This window comes from Protopterus annectens, chromosome 13.part0 (genome assembly GCF_019279795.1).
Source record: "Protopterus annectens isolate FY-2018-M chromosome 13.part0, PAN1.0, whole genome shotgun sequence".
Lineage (NCBI taxonomy): Eukaryota > Metazoa > Chordata > Ceratodontiformes > Protopteridae > Protopterus > Protopterus annectens.
In genome coordinates, this window is record NC_056747.1 from 519532647 (window position 1) to 519554421 (window position 21775).

General features: G+C 43.1%; 1 protein-coding gene across 5 annotated transcripts in view; it reads left to right on the top strand.

The window, feature by feature from the left end:
• The window catches only part of GTF2I (general transcription factor IIi), a 1956122-nt gene that overhangs the window by 1891827 nt on the left and 42520 nt on the right, over window positions 1-21775 (top strand). For all 5 annotated transcript variants that reach the window (XM_044054149.1, XM_044054148.1, XM_044054147.1 and 2 more), the window contains one exon: window positions 21256-21284. In XM_044054149.1, the coding sequence (XP_043910084.1) occupies window positions 21256-21284 (29 nt within the window). The remainder of the gene's footprint in view (window positions 1-21255; window positions 21285-21775) is intronic.

The window sequence follows — 21775 nt, forward strand, 5'->3', positions numbered from 1 at the left end:
TCCCAAAGAGTTAAAGACATTATTCTTGAAGCACGCAGACCTTCAACAAGAAGGAACTATGCTGGAAAATGGAAAAGGTTTGTCATTTGGAGTACGGAAAGAGGAAAAGATGTGTCAAACATAGATATGCCTAACATTCTGGAGTATCTGGCGAACTTCTTCATTCAGGCCTGTCCTACTCCTCCATCAAGATACATGCATCAGCTATTTCAGCAGAATACAGCTTTGATCCACCTGTTTTTCGCACCCTTTGCTCAGGCAGTTCCTCAGAGGAATCAAGAATGTAAAACCTCCAAGGAAACCACCATTACCAGCTTGGGACTTAAACTTTGTGCTAGAAAAGTTGACACTATCACCCTTTGAACCAGCAGCAACAGCAGACCTACAACACCTGTCATGGAAAACTGCTTTCCTACTGGCAATTACTTCAGCAAGGAGGGTTTCAGAACTACAGGCCTTAATGGCAGTGCAACCCTTCCTAATCTTCCACCAAGATAGAGTGTCCATGAGGACTAATCCTACATTTATGCCTAAGGTGGTATCCAGAGTGTCTTTAAACCAGGCAATCCACCTACCTACCTTCTTTCCCAACCCACAAAACAGAGGGAAAGAATACTGCATACCTTGGATGTACATAGACAGCTACGCTACTACTTGGACAGAACAAAAATAGCAGAAAGACTGACCAACTTTTTGTAGCCTATGCAACAGGAAGGGAAGGAAAAGCTATTTCCAAACAGACAATCTCCAAATGGATAGGAAATTGCATACGATTCTGTTACTCCTTCCATGGAAAACCAATTCCACAGAACATAAGACCTCATTCTACAAGGGCAACAGCCACTACCACAGCCTTCTTACGAGGAGTGGCAACCAAAGACATTATTGAGGCGGCTACTTGGACCTCCGTGCATACATTTGCCAAGCATTATAATTTGCCTCTATATTCCAGATCCCGAGCAGGGTTTGCCACTGCTGTACTGCAAGGGATCCTAAACACACCATAATCTACTTTTATCCTCCTCCCCTAGTTGGCTATGGTATTCTACCCAGTTGTTATGACTGCAGATGCATCCATGAAGGACATAGTACAGTTTTGTACCTACCATAAATGTAGATGTCCGAACTGGATAGCATCTGCAGTCAGGATTACCCTCCCTCCTTCCCCTCTGTGGTACTCCTAGGGTGTTTACCCTCCTAATAGCTAGCTGGTGGGGGGGGGGGGAGTCTTTTATGGTGTTTTTGTTTGTATATATGTACATACATGCTTATTTTTGTGTTTACCTCTATCTTTTTGGAAACATTGGCATCTATCCAAATTTTAGCCTTCAAGAGGGCTACTGGCATCTGGGGCAAGAAACACTGAGGAAAATGGCGTCGGCTGATGCTTTTATACCCGAAGACCAACAGAGATGACGTCGGGTGAAGTGCGACATCAGCCGAAGCCGGACCCGGACTTTGGAATCCGGCCGACTGAAGGGCTGCCTGACGACAGGACAACCCAGTTGTTATGACTGCAGATGCTATCAAGTTCGGACATCTACATTTATGGTAGGTACAAAACTGTACTTTTCTTCTGACACATCCCCGGCACATCTCCACCATCCCTAGGAAGAGAAAGTGTAAGAGGAGGCACTTGGACACTCTCCACAAGAGTCAGTAACTGAGGATATGAACTTTGCTGAAGTTGAAGGGTCCCCATGATCACCTCCAGAAGATGTCTCATTTGGAGATGTCCTTGAGATCCTGAAAGAGAGGTGGTTGGACCCCCAGCAACCCTTTGCCTGAGGAGTCTGTATTTCTGAAAGCCTTTGGAGCTGGCCCATCTACTACTTGGGCTACTCCTCCCACTGACGAGCTCATTGATTTGGTCTCTTGGCAGGTGTGGAAAGAGCCTGATACAGTTGAATCAGTACCCAGAAGGCCAGATAGGATTCTAGCCCCACCTGCAGGGAAGGAATTTTGGGCTAAAGGGGTGCTCGTGGATGCCATGGTCTTGGCTGTGGCCACCAAGAAGGAACTTGCTGAACAGACTTCCTCTGTTCATTGCCCTAACAGGGAGTCTAGGGCAATGGACAGGTTTGGAAGAGTGCTTACGCTTCAGTGACCTTTGTCCTTAGGTTGCTAAAGGGCACATTTTACTCGTTGGTAAAGGGATTTGATCAAGGAAGTCTCAACTTCCTTTCAGGAACCATTTCTGCTGATGCCCAGTCATCAGTGGCTTCTCAGTTGGCTACCCTCCAGTCAATCTCAAATTCATCCACGAGGCTTATTTCGAATAGAGCTGAATGGGCCTCAAGGGCAGTGGGTTCAGGCATATCCATTAGGAGGCATGCCTGGATGGCGCTTATGTGATTTTGCAGAGCCCTTCAAGTCATCGTTTGTCAATGCTCCCTTTGACGGCACTTCTTTGTTTGGCCCCAAAGTGAAGGACACGTTATCCAGGTGTGAGAAGGATGGATAGACCCTCTCTGCAGTGGATGTACATTTTTCAACCCCTCAAAGATCCTTTTTCAAGAATCAGTGAGGTGGTCAGAAGATGTGGTTCAGGAAGTCCCTGGGTCCTTTCCAGGACACGCGTGGAGAAAGTTCCCCTAAGGATGGGGGGGGGGGGGCTAATGATCGATTATGCCCCTGTGTCAGACGAGGCCCACAAAACCAGGGTTCTAGAGATACTTTCTCTGACAAATCCTACCAGCACTCCTGAAACCAGGCCCGATTGTTCCCCTCTGGAGGCAATCGGGGGTCGACTGTGCACCAGAGAGCCTGGCAAGACCTAACAAAAGATACTTGGGTGCAATACATTATTTCCAGAGGTTAAATAATACCCTTTGCCCTTTCACCTCCAACTCTACAAAAAATCTCCAGTCTTCCACTGAGTCAGAGGAAGAAGCAGCAATTCAAATACAAAAGCTGCTAGAAAAGTCATCCAAGGGTCCCGCCAGACTAGATAGAATCTGGAACTTGCTCAAGATTCTTCTTGGTGCCAAAGAAAACAATGGACTGGAGATCAGTTTTAGATCTCAGCAACTTGAACAAAGTCAGTTCAACACACACAGTTTCTGATGGTCACAGTTCAGTCCATTCTCCCTTTTCTGGGCAAGGACGACTGGATGTGCTCAATAGATCTTCAGGATGTATACCATCACATAAAGGTGAACAGACAATCCAGAAGGTACTTAACACTTCTGAGTGTGAGCCAGTCATTATCAGTTCAGAGCTCTGCCCTTTGGCCTCACCACAGCTCCCAGGGTGTTTACCAAATGTATGGCAGTAGTAGCAGCTCACTTGAGACTGCAAGGATGCCAGAAATTTCCATATCTAGACAACCGACTCATTACCGCCCCACCAGGCGTCTGCTAATAAGAGCAGGAAATCTGGTGTTCCAGTTTTTCTCTCATCTAGGTATAACCATAAATTACAACAAATGTCACCTGCAACCAACTCAAAATTTGGAATCCATAGGAGCAGTTTTCAACATAAAGTGAATGATAGCTTCTCTTCTTCTCTCAAGAGTACAGATTATCAGATTACAGGTCAGGAAAATAATTTGCAGTACCAAGATTTCTGCCCGCTTGGTCCTTCATGCTCTAGGATCATTGTCAGTGGCAATAACCATAGTTCCTCTAGCCAGATTTCATATGAGAATTCTTCAGTGGATGTTAGCAATAACAGTGGTCAGTTCTTCACCAGCGCATGTCAGCATAAATAAGAATCACTCAGACATGCAAGAAAGATCTCAGATGGTGCAGTCAATCAGATGAGGTTCTACAAGGCTGTCTGTTCATTCTCCCTCAGCCCAAGACCATAGTGACCACGGACTCTTCACAGTTGGGGTGGGGGGCACTATCTGGGGAAAAAAAGAGTCCAAATTGCATATAAATGTCCTAGAGAAGAGGGCAGTTCTCTTAGCATTGCAGGCCCTCCAGAATGCTCTCCCTGCAGGGACTATTGCTATTCAAGCAGACAATATGTCACTAGTTTGGTACATCAACAAACAAGGCGGGACCAGATCATACCTCTTGTGTCGAAAAGCACTCAGTGTGTGGCAATGGGTGATCTCATCCAACCACTTTCTCATAGCAATACACATTCCTGGGAAGTCCAACATGATAGCAGACAAACTGAGTAGGTCCGTTCTTCTACCTCACGAGTGGTCTCTCAGTAAGAAAGTGACAGAAATTATTTTTTGTCAATGGGGGCAGACTTGCTGTGATCTTTTTGCTTCCCCCCTAAACAGCAAATGCAGCAGCTACTTTGCCCCAATCCTCCCACTGGGGAATCACCGAGTGATGCGCTACTTCATGATAGGCTTCTAGTCTACTTTATGCCTACCTACCGATTCCTTTAATTCCAAAATTTTTGCAGAAAGCTGCCAGGTTGAAGAGCAAAATCATCCTCGTTGCACCTCACTGGCCTCAGCATCTTTGGTTCCACTTCCTATAGCCTCCTCTACTTTGCCAACCTTGGATTCTGAATCAAGTTCCAAATCTCCTATCTTACCTGACAGGCATGATTCACCTGGACATCTCAAACCAATTCTATTAATAGCCAGACATTCAATGCTTTCTTCCCCTGTCTGTCCTGTCCTTTTATTTTCCCATAAATCTTCAACATGAAAACTCTATACTAGTAAATGGAAAAGATTTGGTTACTGGGCACAACAAAATCATATTAACCCATTTTCAGCTCCGATACAAAACAAACTCGAGTTTTTAGCATTCCTCTTTAAAGAAGGGGTGAGTTCCTCTACCAGTAAGGTTCAGTTAGCAGAGATATCTAATTTTCATATTGGATTTGAAGGTTCTTCTGTGGCCTTTTCTAAACTTTGCAAAACATTCTTCAGAGGCACTCTTCTTTTGAGACCACTGTTTAAAGGCTCTACTCCACCATGGGATCTGAATTTGGTACTGCTGGCATTAATACATTCCCCTTTTCAACCAGCAGCTAAATGTGAACTTAAGTTTCTTAGCTGGAAAATTATTTCTAGTGGCCATTACCTCAGCTAGAAGAATTTCAGATTTTCAAGCCTAGTCTTTAAAACCTCCCTACTTGATCTTTCGTAAGGATAGGGTTGTGCTACAAAACCAGTGCATCTTTCCTTTCCAAGGTGGTGACCAATTGTTTCCTTTGCAGATTTGAAATTGGATAAACCAATTGCAAAAGTAACTTTAGCCAGATGGCTGACTGTATTTCTTTTATCTATAACAAATTGTGTCTTAACATTAGGTAAACCTGTAAGAGACCCATTAACTAGATCCATGGCTACTACTGCAGTATTCTTATCCATATTTTCCATGGACATTTGTGCAACAACAACTTGGTAAGTCCTCATACCTTTATCACTCATTACAAATGAGATCTGGCCTCGAAGGGTAGAGCATCTTTTGTTTCCATTGTGCTCAGGAATATCCTTCCCTAGAGTCCACCTAGGATTTTAAGTAGCTGGGGACTCTGACCCAACTGTTGAGGATAAACTGAAAATTGACAACATCAGATAACAAATTATGTCCTCACCATAATGTTCCATCTGTATTGTACATTTTCATTCTTCCTCAACTTCCTGCCCACCAACCCCTATCCTTTGTTTCTTTGGATCATCTGAAGTCACTGTCACTTTATTCTCTTTCATACGGACTACTCGGATGGGATCTCTGCCTTGCATATAAGGCAATCTCTGATCCTGTGTTATTGGAAATGCTTCATGTTCAAAAGTCGAATGGTACACTGTTCTAAAGACCTTACCTGGTATGTCACATTAATAAAACCTGCTGTAGGGACAAATGTCTCTCCCAAAGGTTACCACATCTTTGGAATATACCTCCACTTCATGTCAAACAGAACACCTCATTGGCCCTCCTCAAACGCAATCTGGACAATTGGATGGGTGACCATAAATTCACCCTGGGGGCTCCACCTGTGCCCCTCTTGGACAGGGACAGTAGGTGCTGATCATGAAAGAAGGGTAAGAACTTGACTAAACTTGTAAGGGCCCTAGGGCCATTAGCCTAGTAACGTCTATAATCCTATAAACTCCTGGATGAAAGAGATAATATAAGGACACCACTGTCCTTTTGATTGAACTTCTGATATAGTTTCCTCTACAGGACACACACACTTTGAAGTATATTTTTTTATGCATTTTAATAGATACTACTACTGGTAAAATCAGCAAACAAGATCTGAGGTAGGTTAGGGGTTGGTGCATTATGGGTAAGGGAGAAGCTCGAGAGCTTTTTGGTTACCACAAGCTTTAGTAACGTCCGAATTGGATCTGAGGATCAGATCAAAACCCAACTGTTGAGGAAAAATGAAAATGGACAACACAGATAGAATGTTATGGTGAGTACATAATTTCTTTCTTCCAAAAATCAATTTAAGATTTAAGCAGCAAGGTATTATCAAACAGGATTTTCCAAAAGTAATGACAATGAGGCTCATAAAAAAGGAAAACTCCTTCAAGAACTAAGAATAGTAAAAAAAATCAGAATGACTACTTTTTTCTCCAGGTTCCCCACCTCCCAGCCTAGAATTCTATCCCTCAGTCTGTGTCCACCAACAGGAGATTATCTTACATAAATGGGTTCTAAAAATCGTCCATCGGGGTACAGATGACAGTGGGAGTCCCCTACCTTCTTTTTAATGGATTCCTTTTCATCCTGTAAACCAGACATCCTTGTTTTTCCAAGCTTTGGAGCAGGTGTTTCAAGGAATCGGAGAACTACTGCCCTCAGATTATATTGGCAAAGGTTTTTATTCATAGATATTTATGGTGACAAAGAAAGAAGGAATTTGGAGACAAGTCCTAGACTTCTCCTTTCTTAATTTCTATGCCAAGGTCCCAAAGATCAAAATATTATCCCTCCAAACCCGGTTACCTCTCATTCCTTTACTCAGTTTCATGCTACTACTAGACTTGAAGGATGCTTACCAACATATTTGTATTAGTAAATATTTCAAGTGTTTCTTATGATTTTGTGTATCTGGCTTGCATTATCAATCATCGGTCTTACCATTTGGTCTGTCTACTACATCGAGTATTTACAAGGAATTCCAGGAGAACTTAATATCACTCAGCTGTCCCCCATTAAAAGCAGTCATTAGTGAAAGAGCTATCTTACTCACTGTCCCAGCTGTTTGGAACAAACTACCAACTAAAACTGGTCACCAAGTTAACTCTTACTAAGTCTAGGAAATACCTTTCTGAGCCCTGCTTTAAGGAAGTTGCTCCTAAATGCTTTAGTGACGATGGAAAAAACTGTTTAAAAGACATAAAATTCTTAAAATGTTCACAGTCTCTCCTCTCAGTTCTTTCCTTTGCCATTTAACTGTTTCTTCTTTGTTCTCTTACTCTCCAGGCTTATATCTGTAATCTCAAATTCAATTTTAAACCCTTAAGAAGCAATTTCACGTAGCCAATTGTATTGCAACCCTTGTAAACTGATAAAATGTGATGTAAAGCGTGCTACTCTAGTAGAAATGTGTAAGAGATGCATAGCATTCTACTTTATAAATGCTGTATAATAAGTTTATAAAGCTTCACATCTGCATAAACCTAACACCTTATATTTGAAGTTACCTTGGGCTGATTATTGCCACTGTGCCTGGGTCCTAGCTGAAAAGGGTTTATGGACCAGTCCACCTTCCTGTTTGCTAAATAGTAAAGTAAGTAAATAAGTAAATGTGGCTTCAGTAGTCGAATACCTCATACTTACCTCATACTTTAAAGCATTCACATCCTTTAGTGTTTGGATGATTGTCATATATTTGCAGACTTTTTTTCCATTTGTCTAGATTGTCTGATGCGTCAAGAAAGTCCTGCTCAGTTTTGGGTTCACATGAACTTACAGAAGTCATCTGTCATCCCTACACACACAATTTTTTTCTGGGTTGTCACATGGATACTTACCCAGGAAGAGGTTTTTTTTCCACTGGCCAAAGTACAGCTGTACAAAGAAATCTTCCTGAGCTTTCCCAACCAGTCTGTTACCTGTGCCAAGGAACTTCTCAGGATTTTGGGTTTCATGGCTTTGATGATTATCACGATTCCCTTGGCCAGACTTCCCATGAGAAGAATTCAGTGGTAAATTAGGTGAGTCTGTTCCCAGCATCAGCACCCTTTATGTTCTCATACTATAGTCAGAAGGGAGGTAGTGTGTAGGGTGAACCATTTGTCTCTCAACTCCAGTCTTCCCTTCTCCCTTTGACCTCATTTTCAGCCTGTTGCAGCAGATGCTTGAGACTTTGCTTTGGGGGCTGTATTGAAAGAGGTGAAAGTGCAAGGTCTGTGAACAAATGTGACAGACAAAGGCACATCAGTGTCGGACAAAATGCTAACATTAATCAATGCTTTGGATGTGTTAAGTCATCCCTGGTTCCCAGGATTTCTTTAAGGTTATCACAGGCAAAAACACAGTTACGTGGTGTATAAACAAACAAGGGGATACCAGATCTTACTGTTGTTGCAGACTTGGCCAGGATAGCCTGGGAGGTGGCAACTCCATTCAATTTGACTACTTCAGGCCACATATATTGCATCAGAGCAAAGGTTTGTAGCAGAAAGCTGTGGAGAACGAGCATCTCATTTAGATCCGTTTGCATCTTTTCAAAACAGACAGCTAAAGAAATTCTAGGATTCCTTGCAAAGAGGCATGGAAGAGAAATAATGACTTTTCATTCTTATGGGCAAGAATGTTCCCTTATGGTTTTCTACCCTTTCCAGTGATACCAAGGGTTCTTCTAAAGATCCAGGAGGACTCTCCAAAGATAGTGATGGTGACTCCCTTTTGGCTCAGGCAACAGTGATTGTACCTTCTTTTGAAATTGGCCAAGGTTAATTACCCAAATTTCCCCCACAGACTGGGTTTGGTGACACAAAACAAGTGTTGTTTAACGCATACAAACCTGAAAACACTTCAGTTTACTGCATGGATGATGGTTTTTGCTAACCTTTATGCACATTACTTTCTGAGGATGTGCAGTAGGTTCTAAGGTAGACTAAAATGTGTGTGTAAATGGAAGAGGTTTTCTAGTTGGTACCAAGCTAAGAAACAGGATCCATTTAAGGATGGGATGCCTCTGGTTTTAGATTTGTGTGAGTTATTATCGTCTGGCCTTTCTTGCTCATCTGTCAAGTGTCATTGTTCTGCCATTTCTGCTTGCCTGCCCTCAGATCTCCCTTTTGTTCCTGTCTTCAAATCGAGCAGTTTTAGAAAAGAATTTTACATATCCATCCACCTAGAAAACTGGAGGGTCCTCTTTGGGATCTTAACTTTGCATTTGAAAAGTTAACACTTAAATTTTGAAACATCATCTGGCTGATTTGAGGCTCTTGACTAAGAAAACTATGTTACTGTTAGCTGTGACCTCTTCTTGAAAAGTATTAGAATTACAAGCTCTAATGGTGAGTTAGTCTCATTTTCCACAAGGACAGGGTGTCTTTGAGAACAAATCCTTCTTTTGTGCCTAAAGTAGTTTTCAGAACATACTTTGATCCAGTCTGTTAATCTCGCTGTATCCCAGAACCTAAAAACAATGGAGAAAGAATACTAATATACTCTTGATGTCTACAGGCAGCTCAGATACTGTTTGGACAGAATAAAATCCACTATTTGTCTCCTATAAAGATAAGATAAAATGACAATCAGTATCAAAGCAGGCACTTTTTAGAGGATTGTCTTATGCTATTTCTTTTTGCTATTCTCACCATAACAAGACAGTTCCAGACAGGGTTAGGGCCCACCTTACCAAGGCTTTGGATTATCCTGTAACATTTTGGAAGTTAGTTACTAACCAGATTACTTTTCCAGGTCCATAATAAGCTTTGCTCGGCCCGTTCTCCAGGGGCTCCTGTATTCTTGAATTCTTTCCTCCTTTCCAATAGCTTCCTAAGCTGTGGTAATCTGCTCAGTAGTTTAGGCTACAGTCTAATGTTGAACATAGTATAGTTGTGTAAGTGACATAAAAGTAGTTCTAATAGATCACTGAACATGAAATCACTGCAGCAGTAGCCATCACCTCCCTCATCCCGTTGTTTTTTTTTTCTGATGTATCAACAGGATGTGGATATGTATACCTCTGTGTATATAGTTACATATGTTTTACTATTGCAATTTTCTTTTGTAACATTTTCCATTTAGGGCTAGAGTCTGCCTTCTTAAGACCAACATTTCTGAAGCTTTTTGGTACCAAAACAATGAGTAAAAAGATTACAAATGAAAACCAATTGGTTAAAAAACACAAAGAAAAATCTAGCAAAGCTAGACTTTCTACTGTGTGATACCTTAAACCGCTTGTATCAGAGGCAACATGGGGTATGTGCAAGTTACCCTTTAAGGATATAAGGTGTTTCAGCTAAATGCCAAATCTCAATGTCCATGACTTTTTTTTTTACATCTGTTTATGGACAATTTCAGGCCGGTAAAGCCAAACCCTCTAGCTGTGGACATGCATGTTTCGGCCTTCTTATGGCATCATCAGCACAGCATAAGAAGAATGTTTGACTTTTTGAAACGCATGGTTGTCATACCCAACTGATATCCACAAACATTAGGGTATCTTCAAAATATTCCAACTAACAAACTAAAACAATGAGTAAAAAGGTCACACAGAAAAAAACAATTGGTTAAAAAACACAAAAAAAATCTAGCAAAGCTAGACTTTCTACTGTGTGATACATTAAACCTCTTGTATCAGAGGCAACGTGGGATATATCCAAATTACCTTTTAAGCATATCAGGTGTTTCAGCTAAATGGCAAATGTTCCTCGTGTTTCACTGTTGCAGTCATCACACTTGGGTTATCTGCCTGCAAATAGTCTTTAGTCGGCCTGAATACCAGAGTTTTGGATTTCTGCATTGGATGCTGTCACTTCTTCCATGACATCAGGTCGTCAGGGGTATAAAACATGCAGCCAATGTCATTACATCAGCTTTTTTTGCTGAGCAGAGCCCGAAGCAGAAGCAGTTCGCAAGTGCCGGTCAGCTGCCTCCTGAAATTTTCGTTTTTCGAGTTTCAGACCTGAAGTTTTCTAAAAGATCAGTACCCCATTGGGGATCCCTTTTTCTTGCTCTAACCCATGTCATAAAAAATTAATAATGGTCTTGCCTGTGGAAAGCAAATACCTCACAGAGATTTTCATTCTTTTAGGCCCAGACCACGATGTTCCTCGCTGTCAGTTTTGTGCCCTGTTCAATGCCCATACTATTCGTCGTTGGGCTATTTTTGTCGCTAAATTCTTTCACTCTCATTTTCTGTATTCCGAAATTGCTTCGATAAGCCATCCGACTACCAGTGTTCCAAAAAAGCATAAGGATAAAGACAGAGACAGACCGCATAGGTCCAAAACTGCCGATGATGTGTCCCTAAGCTAGTCGCCAGTCCGCCGGTACTCAGTGAGGTGCTTTCGCAACCCCTGATACTCGCTTCTACAGATTCACAGGCCTCTACTGAGACCCATTTGGAGTCTGGTATGCTGCAAGATGCTTCTTCGACTATGGCACCTGTGGATGTCTCTACCTTGGATGGGTCCGGAGCCACTGTGCAGGCACCGGCTTCTGAGGGTGTATTCAGGCTTTCTGATATTCATATTAAACAGACTACTTCATTTCAAACCAAGAATACCGAATTTCTCAGGCCCAGAGTTCGCACTATGTCTAGGAAAGCAACACCCAAAGCGCATTCTCAGGCCCCCATGTCACAGAAACAAATGCTTAGAATGGCTGAAGACCTTATTACTTTAATTAGGGGAAGCCAGTCTTCCCCCTCCAAGAGACCAAGAACTGATTTTTCTTCTGATTCTTCAGATCAGGAGTCCGATGACTCTGATCCTTCTGATTACCAGGACATACCCTTATCTACCTGTGAGGATTCTGATGCAGAGGATTCCATTCCCTCTGCTTCCCCACCAGAGGATTTTTCTTTCGGTGAAACCCTGCATACTGTCGGAGAGCATTTCTGCTTGGAGTGCCAGGACTACCCACAGTCCAAAAAGACTCAGGGAATTTTTAAACTTGCCTCAGCACAGGCCTCTAGCTATCCCTCCTGTTCTGGAGATTGTAGATGTCTTCATGGAATCCAGTCTTACCCCTGATACTTTGCCACCAGCTCCCAGGAAACCTGACAGGTACTACAGAGTACCTGACTCACACACATTCCTATTTAAGAATCTTACTGCGGATCCAGAGACCATTTCCCAGGGACCTAAAGGCATTAAGGCTACTACAGCCAAAAACCCTACCTCTTTGGACAGAGATTCTAGGGCTTTAGACAGATGGGGTAAAAAGGTATATACCTCTGCTACTCTTGCCATCAGGGCTTTAAATTGCCAGTTTCATATGTTAAAGTATCAGCAACATATCATGGAACTAATTAAACAGAAAATTATGTTGATTCCTGATTGTGCAGAACATAAGGATTTACAAGAGTTCATGCATTCTGCTAACCAAGTTGGAAAACATTTTGCAATGTCGTTTTGATGCCTTAGAAGCATCTTGCAGGGCTGCTGTCACTGGGCCTGTTCTCAGAAGACATGCTTGACTTAAGGAACAAATCTTGCCAGACCATTTCAAGGCAAAATTACTAGATGCTCCATTAAACCATGAACGTCTGTTTGGCACTAAAGCAGAAGTCGTCCTCAAAAAGATGGAGGAAAAAGCTAAATCTATGCAAACTGTTAAAGATTTCCTACAGGTACAGCCACCTAGATTTAGTAGGCATTGGCCTTCTAAAAAACAGTCTTTTCCAGTCCCTCCCAGACCTTCTCAGTCCAAACCAAGGGGCAGCAGACCACCAAGACTACAGTCTCAGGGTATACACAGATCTAAACAATGGAGTGCTCCCACCTCAGAAACAGGGAGTAGTAAGCCACCATCCTATGGAAAAAGTTCACAATGACTTGTAATTCATCCTTCCAAGCCTTGCCCAAGTACTTGCATCCTTAGGAGGAAAACTAGCCCTGCACGCAAAAAACCTGGGAGTACATTACCCAGGACAGATGGGTCTTGAACATTGTATCCCAAGGATACAGATTCTACTTCCACTCACTGCCAATCCCAAGCGGATGGCCAAACCTCCCCCCAAACCACTGGGCAGAAGCCTAAAAGCAAGTACTTTCTCTTCTCAGTATCAAGGCTATTCAACCTGTCCCAGCAGAGCAAAGGGGACAAGGATTTTACTCCATACTGTTTCTGGTACCCAGAAAAGAAAGCTCTTGGCGCCCTATCCTGGATCTGTCTATTCTCAACACCCTCCTGGTGATTCCAAGATTCAGAATGCTTACTCTCCAACACCTGCTTCCTATGCTAGCCAAGGACTCCTGGCTAGCCACCCTAGACTTAAAAGAAGCTTATCTGCACATCCCCATAAGGGAATCTTGCAGGAAATATGTACATTTCAGAACAGGCTTGGCTTATCTACTGTGCTCAGGGTATTCACAAAATGCCTAGCTCCAGCCATTGCATATTGCAGACAGAGAAAAATTCAAATTTACCCATGCTTGGATGATTGCCTGATTCAGGCGGACAGTCAGGAATTGCTACTTCAGCACCTGACATTTGTAAAAGGGCTTCTACCTTCAGTGGGGTTTACCATCAACCAAAATAAATCACATCTGGTACCCAGCCAAAAGATTGTATTCCTGGGAGCAAGCCTGAACACAACTTCCCTGATGGCATTCCTCACTCCAGAAAAACAGATTTATTTGACAAACTACTTCAATCTACTGGCCTCCCAAACCCAACTATCTGCAAGAAAAATACTGCAAGCCCTAGGGTTCATGGCCTCTTGTATTCTACTAATTCCGTATGGAAGACTGCATATGAGGAAACTTCAATGGTACTTAAAAAGTCTCTGGTGTCAACATTCTCAGGACCTGGAAACAATGATTCCTATCATTCCTTGCCTAAGGACAGAGTTCCTTTGGTGGGCAGAGGCCTGCTACCACAACAAGGAACTCCCTGTCACTTGACCCCCCTCCGCACAAACCCTAACAACAGACAAATCAGACTATCCTTGGGGGGCAAATGGAGCCCAAACAAATGCACCTGTTTATCAATCAAAAAGAAATGTTAGTTGTACAGAATGCACTGGCAGCCTTCAAATACCTTATTCTTCCAGGGCAACTATTGATAAAGACAGACAACACCACAGTTATGTGGTACGTAAACAAGCAAAACCCACTCTGCAGGTTAACCATGGCTCTGTGGAACACAGCCTTGAGCAATCAAGTGCACCTGCAAGCTCAATTCCTGCCAGGCAAACTAAGTTCACTGGCAGATGACTTAAGCAGACATCTAATGGACCCACACAAGTGGAAACTGGAAGCCAAATCATTCAAGCTTCTGATCCACAGGTGGGGGGCACCAGAGGTAGACCTGTTTTCTTCCCCGCAGGACTATCAGTTGAGCAAATATTGCACCAGAACTCCCCACAGCCAAGCATGGAAAGTGGATGCCCTGTCCTTTACATGGGAAAACCTCTGTCTATGCCTTTCGCCCTCTGCCCCTCTTCTTGAAGGTTCTACTAAAGATCAGACAGGACAAGCCAAGGACAATCCTGATTGCACCAGACTGGCCACACCAGCACTGTTACCCACTTTTACACAGTCTGACATTAGTGCCACCATGGCACCTGCCTCAGATCCCTTCCCTGCTGTCCCAGCAGGAGGGCCAGATTCTGCATCCTCAGCTGCAAACCCTGAACCTAGCAGTCTGGCTCATCCCCTGAACACATCACCAGCAACCCTTAGTAAACAGGTGCTGGATGTCATCCTTGAGGCAAGGAGGTCTAGTACTAGGAAATTCTATTCAGAAAAGTGGAAAAGATACTGTTCTTGGAGCCAGTCTCAGGGAATGGACTCAACCGTGCCCAACTTGCCTCAAATACTAAGTTACATAACTGAACTGATCCACAAAGGCCTATCCTTCTCTTCAATTAAGATTCATGCATCTGCCATCTCAGCTCATTACAATACTGAGCCACCCCTCTTCTCTCACCCTCTGGTCAAACAGTTCCTGAGAGGAGCCAAAAATTTAAGACCCCCCAAGAGAGCTCCCACTCCAGCCTGGGACCTTAACTTTGTACTGGAGAAGCTCACGCTTCCTCCCTTTGAACCTGCAGCTACAGCAGAGTTAAAATTCCTCTTTTGGAAAAAAGCCTTACTTCTAGCCATCACTTCAGCAAGAAGAGTGTCTGAAATGCAGGCCCTTATGGCCATGGAACCCTTCATTATCCTCCATGTGGACAGGGTTTCCCTCAGGACTAACCCATCATTTATGCCCAAGGTGGTATCTAGTGTGGCTTTAAACCAATCCATTCATTTGCCAACCTTTTTCCCTAATCCTCAGAATAAAGGGGAAAGGATCCTGCACATTCTGGACTTGCACAGTCAGCTTAGGTTCTACCTGGATAGGACTAAAACTTTTCAGAAAGTCTGACCAGCTGCTAGTCAGCTTTGCCACAGGGGCAGAGGGCAAGGCCATTTCAAAGCAAACCATTTCAAAATGGGTAGCACACTGCATCCATTTCTGCTACAAACACCATGGAATACCTACACCGCAGGGAATCAGAACTCATTCCACTAGGGCTACCTCAACCTCTACAGCATTTCTCAGGGAAGTCCCTACCAGGGACATCCTGGAAACTGCAACCTGGAGTTTTGTAAATACCTTCACCAAGCATTACCACTTACCTATCTTTTCTAAATCCAGAGATGGATTTGCCACAGCAGTCTTACAAGGTCTGCTAACCTGCCCTAATGCTTCTCGACTGCCTCCACCCTTCCTCGGCTTTGGGAATCAATCCAAGTGTGATAACTGCAACAGTGAAACATGAAGAACATAGTACAGTTGTGTACACTTACCATAAATGTAGATGTTCGAGTGTATTCACTGTTGCATTCCTGGTTACCCTCCCTCCAGCCCCCTGATTTCTCTATACTTTCTACCTATCCTTTTTTGGCCACATCTTTTAACAATGGTATTTACTTTTTACTAGGGGTGTTGCACACCATCTAATTGCTTCCTATTTTGGGGGCTCCTGACATCTGGGACAAGAAAAACTGATGTAATGGTGTCTGCTGCATGTTTTATACCCCTGGCAACCTGACATCATGGAAGAAGCGACAGCATCCAACGCAGAAATCCCAACACTCTGGTATTTGGGCTGACTGAGGGCTACCTGCAGGCAGATAACCCAAGTGTGATGACTGCCAACAGTGAATACACTCGAACATCTACATGTATGGTAAGTGTACACAACTGTACTTTTTGAATGTCCATGACTTTTTCTTTTACTTTTATGTGTATTTGTGGACAATTTCAGGCCAATAAAGCCAAACCCTCTAGCTGTGGACATGCATGTTTCTTCCCAAACTACTCTCTTTGCATGACTCTGCTCGAGACTCCGTGAGTTAGGGTGGGTTGCTGGAAGGTTCCCTAAAGCTTTGAAAACTGGCCAGTGGTCATATCCTAGGCATGATGTAGCCCAGCTAGCTTGGGCAGTGATCTGTTATTACATCTACTGTTATACCAGCACCACCACGTAAACCAACAACACATCTACTGTTATGGGAAGTTTACTTGTAAGTACTGGATACCACAGCTAAATTCAACATTTGAGCTGCCCAGTCTGGTATTCTCTGTCTGTCTTGGACTCCCGTTACAAATGCTCTTTCTTTATGCCATATCTTTTGTTTAATTGAATTTGAAGTGAGCATTTCTAGTCTCACTTGCAGTTTACTGAATTGGTCCTTCATTAAAGCATCACCTTGACATTACCCATGTCCATGTTAGCTAAAAGTGCTGACTGAAAACATACCATGTAACTTTCAGATTTCCATCAGAATCATAATTCTCCACTGCTGCACTAGAAGTGCTAACATCCTAACTTTCTTCAGCTCTCCTGGCCTTCATGTTCTCTATTATCTTACTGGTAAGTAGTGTTTCTTGAAACAACCCCAGTCTTATAGATTGTTTATGAATATACGTATGATTTATGACAGTCTACTTCAGGATACAGCACAAAATAAAGACCAAAGCACGTTTTGACTAGCCTCTGCAAAATGATAAACACCTGTTTTATTACATTACTGTAAATATCTATGAAGTAAAGCTTGACTGCATGGCACTGGGTAAGGATTCCTGATTGCTTCCCAGGTGACTGGATTTTGACTTGTATCCCCCTACAGGCAGGGAAGGGGAGGGTAAGCTCAACTCTTCAGGGAGGAAGAAGGGGTTACATGCTTTCTGAAGCATATGGGTGGTGATAATTTCTTGGCAGAGCCCAGGAAGGCTCATCACTTGTGCTTTAAGGGTTGGTTCAAAGATACTGAAAGAGAAAGCCCCTAGCGGAAGTGAGGGAAGCTCCCTCCTTTGTTATCCCAGTGCATGCCCCTCCACTGTGCCTCACAGAGAATGTGTGACAAGGAGTGGGAAAACAAAAAGAAAACTCGAGCTATCTTTGATCGCTGTATAAATAATGGACTGTCTGAGCGACCATCACTTGAGTGATGTGAAACAAATGAGATGATTGCCTGTAGAAGGTCCTGCTGATTGACAAACAGCTGGAACAAGAGTTAAAAAAAATATTTAGTCTACAGATGTATACAAATGGAGTTTTCATCTTTGCCTGTCTTGCACTGTGTACTTTTTAGTTATTAATTCTAATTTTGAAGCACATTTTCCTCTGTTGTAGTTCTAATTATTTCTCCATCCATGTCATAGCCCATCTTCCCTTTTGCCCTTTAAAACCTTCTCTCTCTCTCTCATAAAAAAAGAAATTGGAAGAGGAGGAAATCACTCCCGTGTGTAAGGAATGAAAGAATTCACAGTACTTGGCGAAGTAGAATAGGGTTGTTAATATCAGACTTGATCCTGCTTAAGTGAAGTATGTCTATTAACATTAGGCTTGATCATGAGTGTGGGTGAAGTGGAATATGATTATTAACATAATGCTTGGTCGCACAGACAGTCCACCTGTCACCCCTGGGCTTCCGGATATTGGCAAAGGCTCTTGCCACCCCCATAGTGCCTTTTTTAAGCAAGGCTCAAATGATAAACCTACCGCCCTAGAAAACAAAAATGGAGAAAAGCTAAGGGTAATACTGCTCAATGCCAGAAGTCTAAACCTCAAGATGCACGCCCTCGAAGCCCTCCTCAGTATGGAGAACATCGATGTCTGTGCTGTGACTGAAACCTGGTTCAAGGCTCCTGAGAGCATCCCAGCAATATCAGGTTATACCTCATATCATGCGTTCCGGCCCCAAAATCCGGACCAAACCACAAAAGGAGGGGGAGTATCCATATTCATAAAGGATACCCACACCTCCAGGTTAGTGGCAACGCACGAAGCATCGGAGACCATCCAGGTGCAATTAACCATAGGTAAAACTGCCCTACAGTTTGTAACATGCTACAGACCACCTTCTCAAACTCAGGAAACCCACACAGCCTTCCTGAAGACACTGGAGAGTATGAATGTCTCTCCAAACACCATCATATTGGGTGACTTCAACTACCCAAACATAGACTGGGAACATTACTCAAGCCCCAGCACACTAGCCCAAAGGTTCCTGGAGTTCATAAACTCAAATGCTATGGAACAACTAGTCACCATTCCCACAAGAGGAGAAAATATACTAGACCTGATCATCACAAACATGGGGACAAAATGCTCCACACCGAAGTATATCCCTTATTGGTGAGATCAGACCATAAATTAATCTCACTGGAGATCCACATCCCGCCCCCAACCCCAGCAAAAAAGACCACAGTGAAGAACTTCTCAAAAGCAAACTTCACACTTCTTAAGACTGGAGTGGTATCCTTCAAGGCCCCGAGCCAGTGGAAACCACAACCCACGCTGCTGAAACCCTTACAAATGCCTTCTACGAGCACCTCCAGGAATGTATGGATCAAGCAATCCCTAATAAAATCAAGACCCTTTCCACCAAAGGCAGGCGCCTGGTCTGGTGGACTCCAGCCATAAACAAACTCTACAACAAGAGGAGAAAGCTACTACATGACAGAGCAAAATCCCTAAATGGGAAGGCATCTCTGATCAATACTAGCAAAAAACTACGATCACTCATAAAATCATCCAAGGCCAACTTTGAGAGAAAAATCGCTAATGACACAAAAGACAATCATAAAGCCTTCTTTAGCTATGTTAGAAACCTGGGTGGAAACTCCCAGATATGCTCAGAATTAGTCCAAAATGATATAAAAATCACTGAACCCACAGACATTGCCAACATACTGGCAGACAGGTTCAGTGCAAATTTCTCCCCTCCCTCCCCCCTAAAAGAGAAATATCTATCCCACCAGAGTCTAGCCTCCCAAACATCTCAGATGCCCAGGTGAGAGCTGCTCTCTCTAAAGCAAAAAACACAGCATCAATGGGACCGGACGGTGTCCCCGGCTGTGTGCTACACGAACTCAATGAGGAACTAAACCCACACATAAGGCTGCTGTTTAATCTTAGCCTTACTACAGGATACGTACCCAAAGAATGGCGTACGGCAACTGTGGTCCCACTCCACAAAGGCGGTGCTTCTACGGACCCTGGAAATTACCGCCCCATAAGCTTGACGAGCCTTGTCTGCAAAGCTATGGCGAGGATCATAATGGAACTCATAAATAAAGACATTGGGGACCTACAGACACTGGATCCTACCCAATTTGGCTTTGTCAAGGGCAGATCCTGCCTCTTGAACTTGGTCGACTTTTTCGAAACAGTCACTAAGGCCATTGATGAGGGTAAGGCAGTTCACACAGCCTACCTTGACCTAGCAAAAGCGTTCGACACAGTACCCCACTCGGGCATCATAGAAAAGCTCACCAGCTTAGATGTAAACCCATATGTCACAAGATGGGTTGCAAACTGGCTCAAGGACAGAACACACAGGGTTAGAGTTGCTGGTGCCATGTCAGACTCTAAGCCGGTCACGAGCGGTGTCCTGGGCCCCCTCTTGTTCGGCATTTATTTTTCTGAAGTGCAGGCAAACATAGGGGGATTGTGGCTGACAAAATTTGCAGATGACTGCAAACTGGGCACCATAATTGACACTCCATCAGACACAGACATCCTCCAGAAAGGTCTCATAGAAATGGATAACTGGTGCCAGAGCCATGGCCTTAAGCTAAATGCCAAAAAAATGTATAGTCATACCCTTTGGGAAAAGCAAGGTAACCCCTAATTACCACATAGGTGGTAATCCATTAAACACAGAAGAAGTTATCAGGGACCTGGGGACCCAAGTTGACAGTAACCTCTCTTTTGACACTCACATTGCCAAAGTGGTTAGGAAGACCTTCTACATTGCCCACCTGATCATGAAGGGATTCACATCCAGATCAGGAGAGGTCATTGTACCCTTGTACTCTTCACTTATCAGACCAATGATTGAGTACAACGCCCCATTCGGAATGTGCCTTACCCGACACCTGCAGCAGTTGGAAAGACCCCAAACGTTCCTCACCAAAAGGATAAAGGGGCTCAAACATATGTCATACGATGCCCGACTGAAGAAACTCCAGCTCTATTCAGTCGCATACCGTCTGCTCAGAGGTGAACTGTGCCTGACATACAAGGCCATGTCCAACCTGGAATTAATGGACATGCTCCACCTCAAAAAATCCAAATCCACCAGAGCCACGAGAGCAAGAGACTTAAACCTCAACACGGATATAAATAGGACGTGCTGGAGGGACAGATTCATCACCCAGAGACTCCCTACACTATGGAACAGAATCCCAGTCCATGTGAGGCAGAGCCCCTCACTGACTCTGTTCAAGAGAAATCTTGACGAGTGGATGGGAGTTCGTAGGTTTACCCCGGGAATCATCTTTGTATCACTGCTGGACAGATGCACAGCAAACTAATGGGTATAGTATTCTCATCCTAAGGGGTGGTGAAAGCCACACACACTCTGGCTAGGCTTATAAATGCCCTAGGGCAGATAGCCTAGTATGAACCTATGAACCTATTATTCTTGAGATTTTCCTTCTGTCATCAGTTTTCTCATCAGCACTTGGAAATGTGGTATGCCTAAACTGGTAGCACTTTGCCCTCCTGCTCCTTAAATTTCTTTCCACAATACTGAGTATATTCTCTTGAATAATTAAATGTTAAAATGAAGAAACATATTTTATAACTTCATTTTTTAATCCGGATTATAACTGTACTTTTTTAATCCAGATTTCTAAACGTTTGGTTTAGTGAGCTACGTCTGATATGCTGTTATTCTTTTTATTGCAGACCTTTCCCAGGACTTCAAGTTAACAGCTGTAAGTAAATTGTATTTATTTATATTAAACATTAGTGTCATTCATGGGAGGTTGGCATAATGGTGAAGATGTTTACCTTACCTTATGAAATCATTAGTGTCATTCATCTCTTCATGTAGGAGTAACGGTCCTGGATGATGTCATCATTGTTGCTTGCATGCCAGTGCTCATTGCCCAGTTTGTATCTACAGAATTAAATTACATCAGCCAGGCTTGCAGTAATAATGTCACTTTTGTCTTCTTTATTGGCAAAATCCTGAGGTAATCTTTTTTTTTTTTGTTTTGGATGAAGTCCAGTGTTCAAAAAATTTAGTATGTAATCCAGACTCTGTGGAAGGCAGCAACAGTAATATGAAAAGCTTAGTCCACAGAAAAGTTTAATAAATAAAGGAATAGTGCTAAGTATAATTAGAACCAACCACACTTGACAGTTGCATCGCTACTGAATCTTTTACTGTGTATTACAGGCAGTATCTAGTAACATATTATAA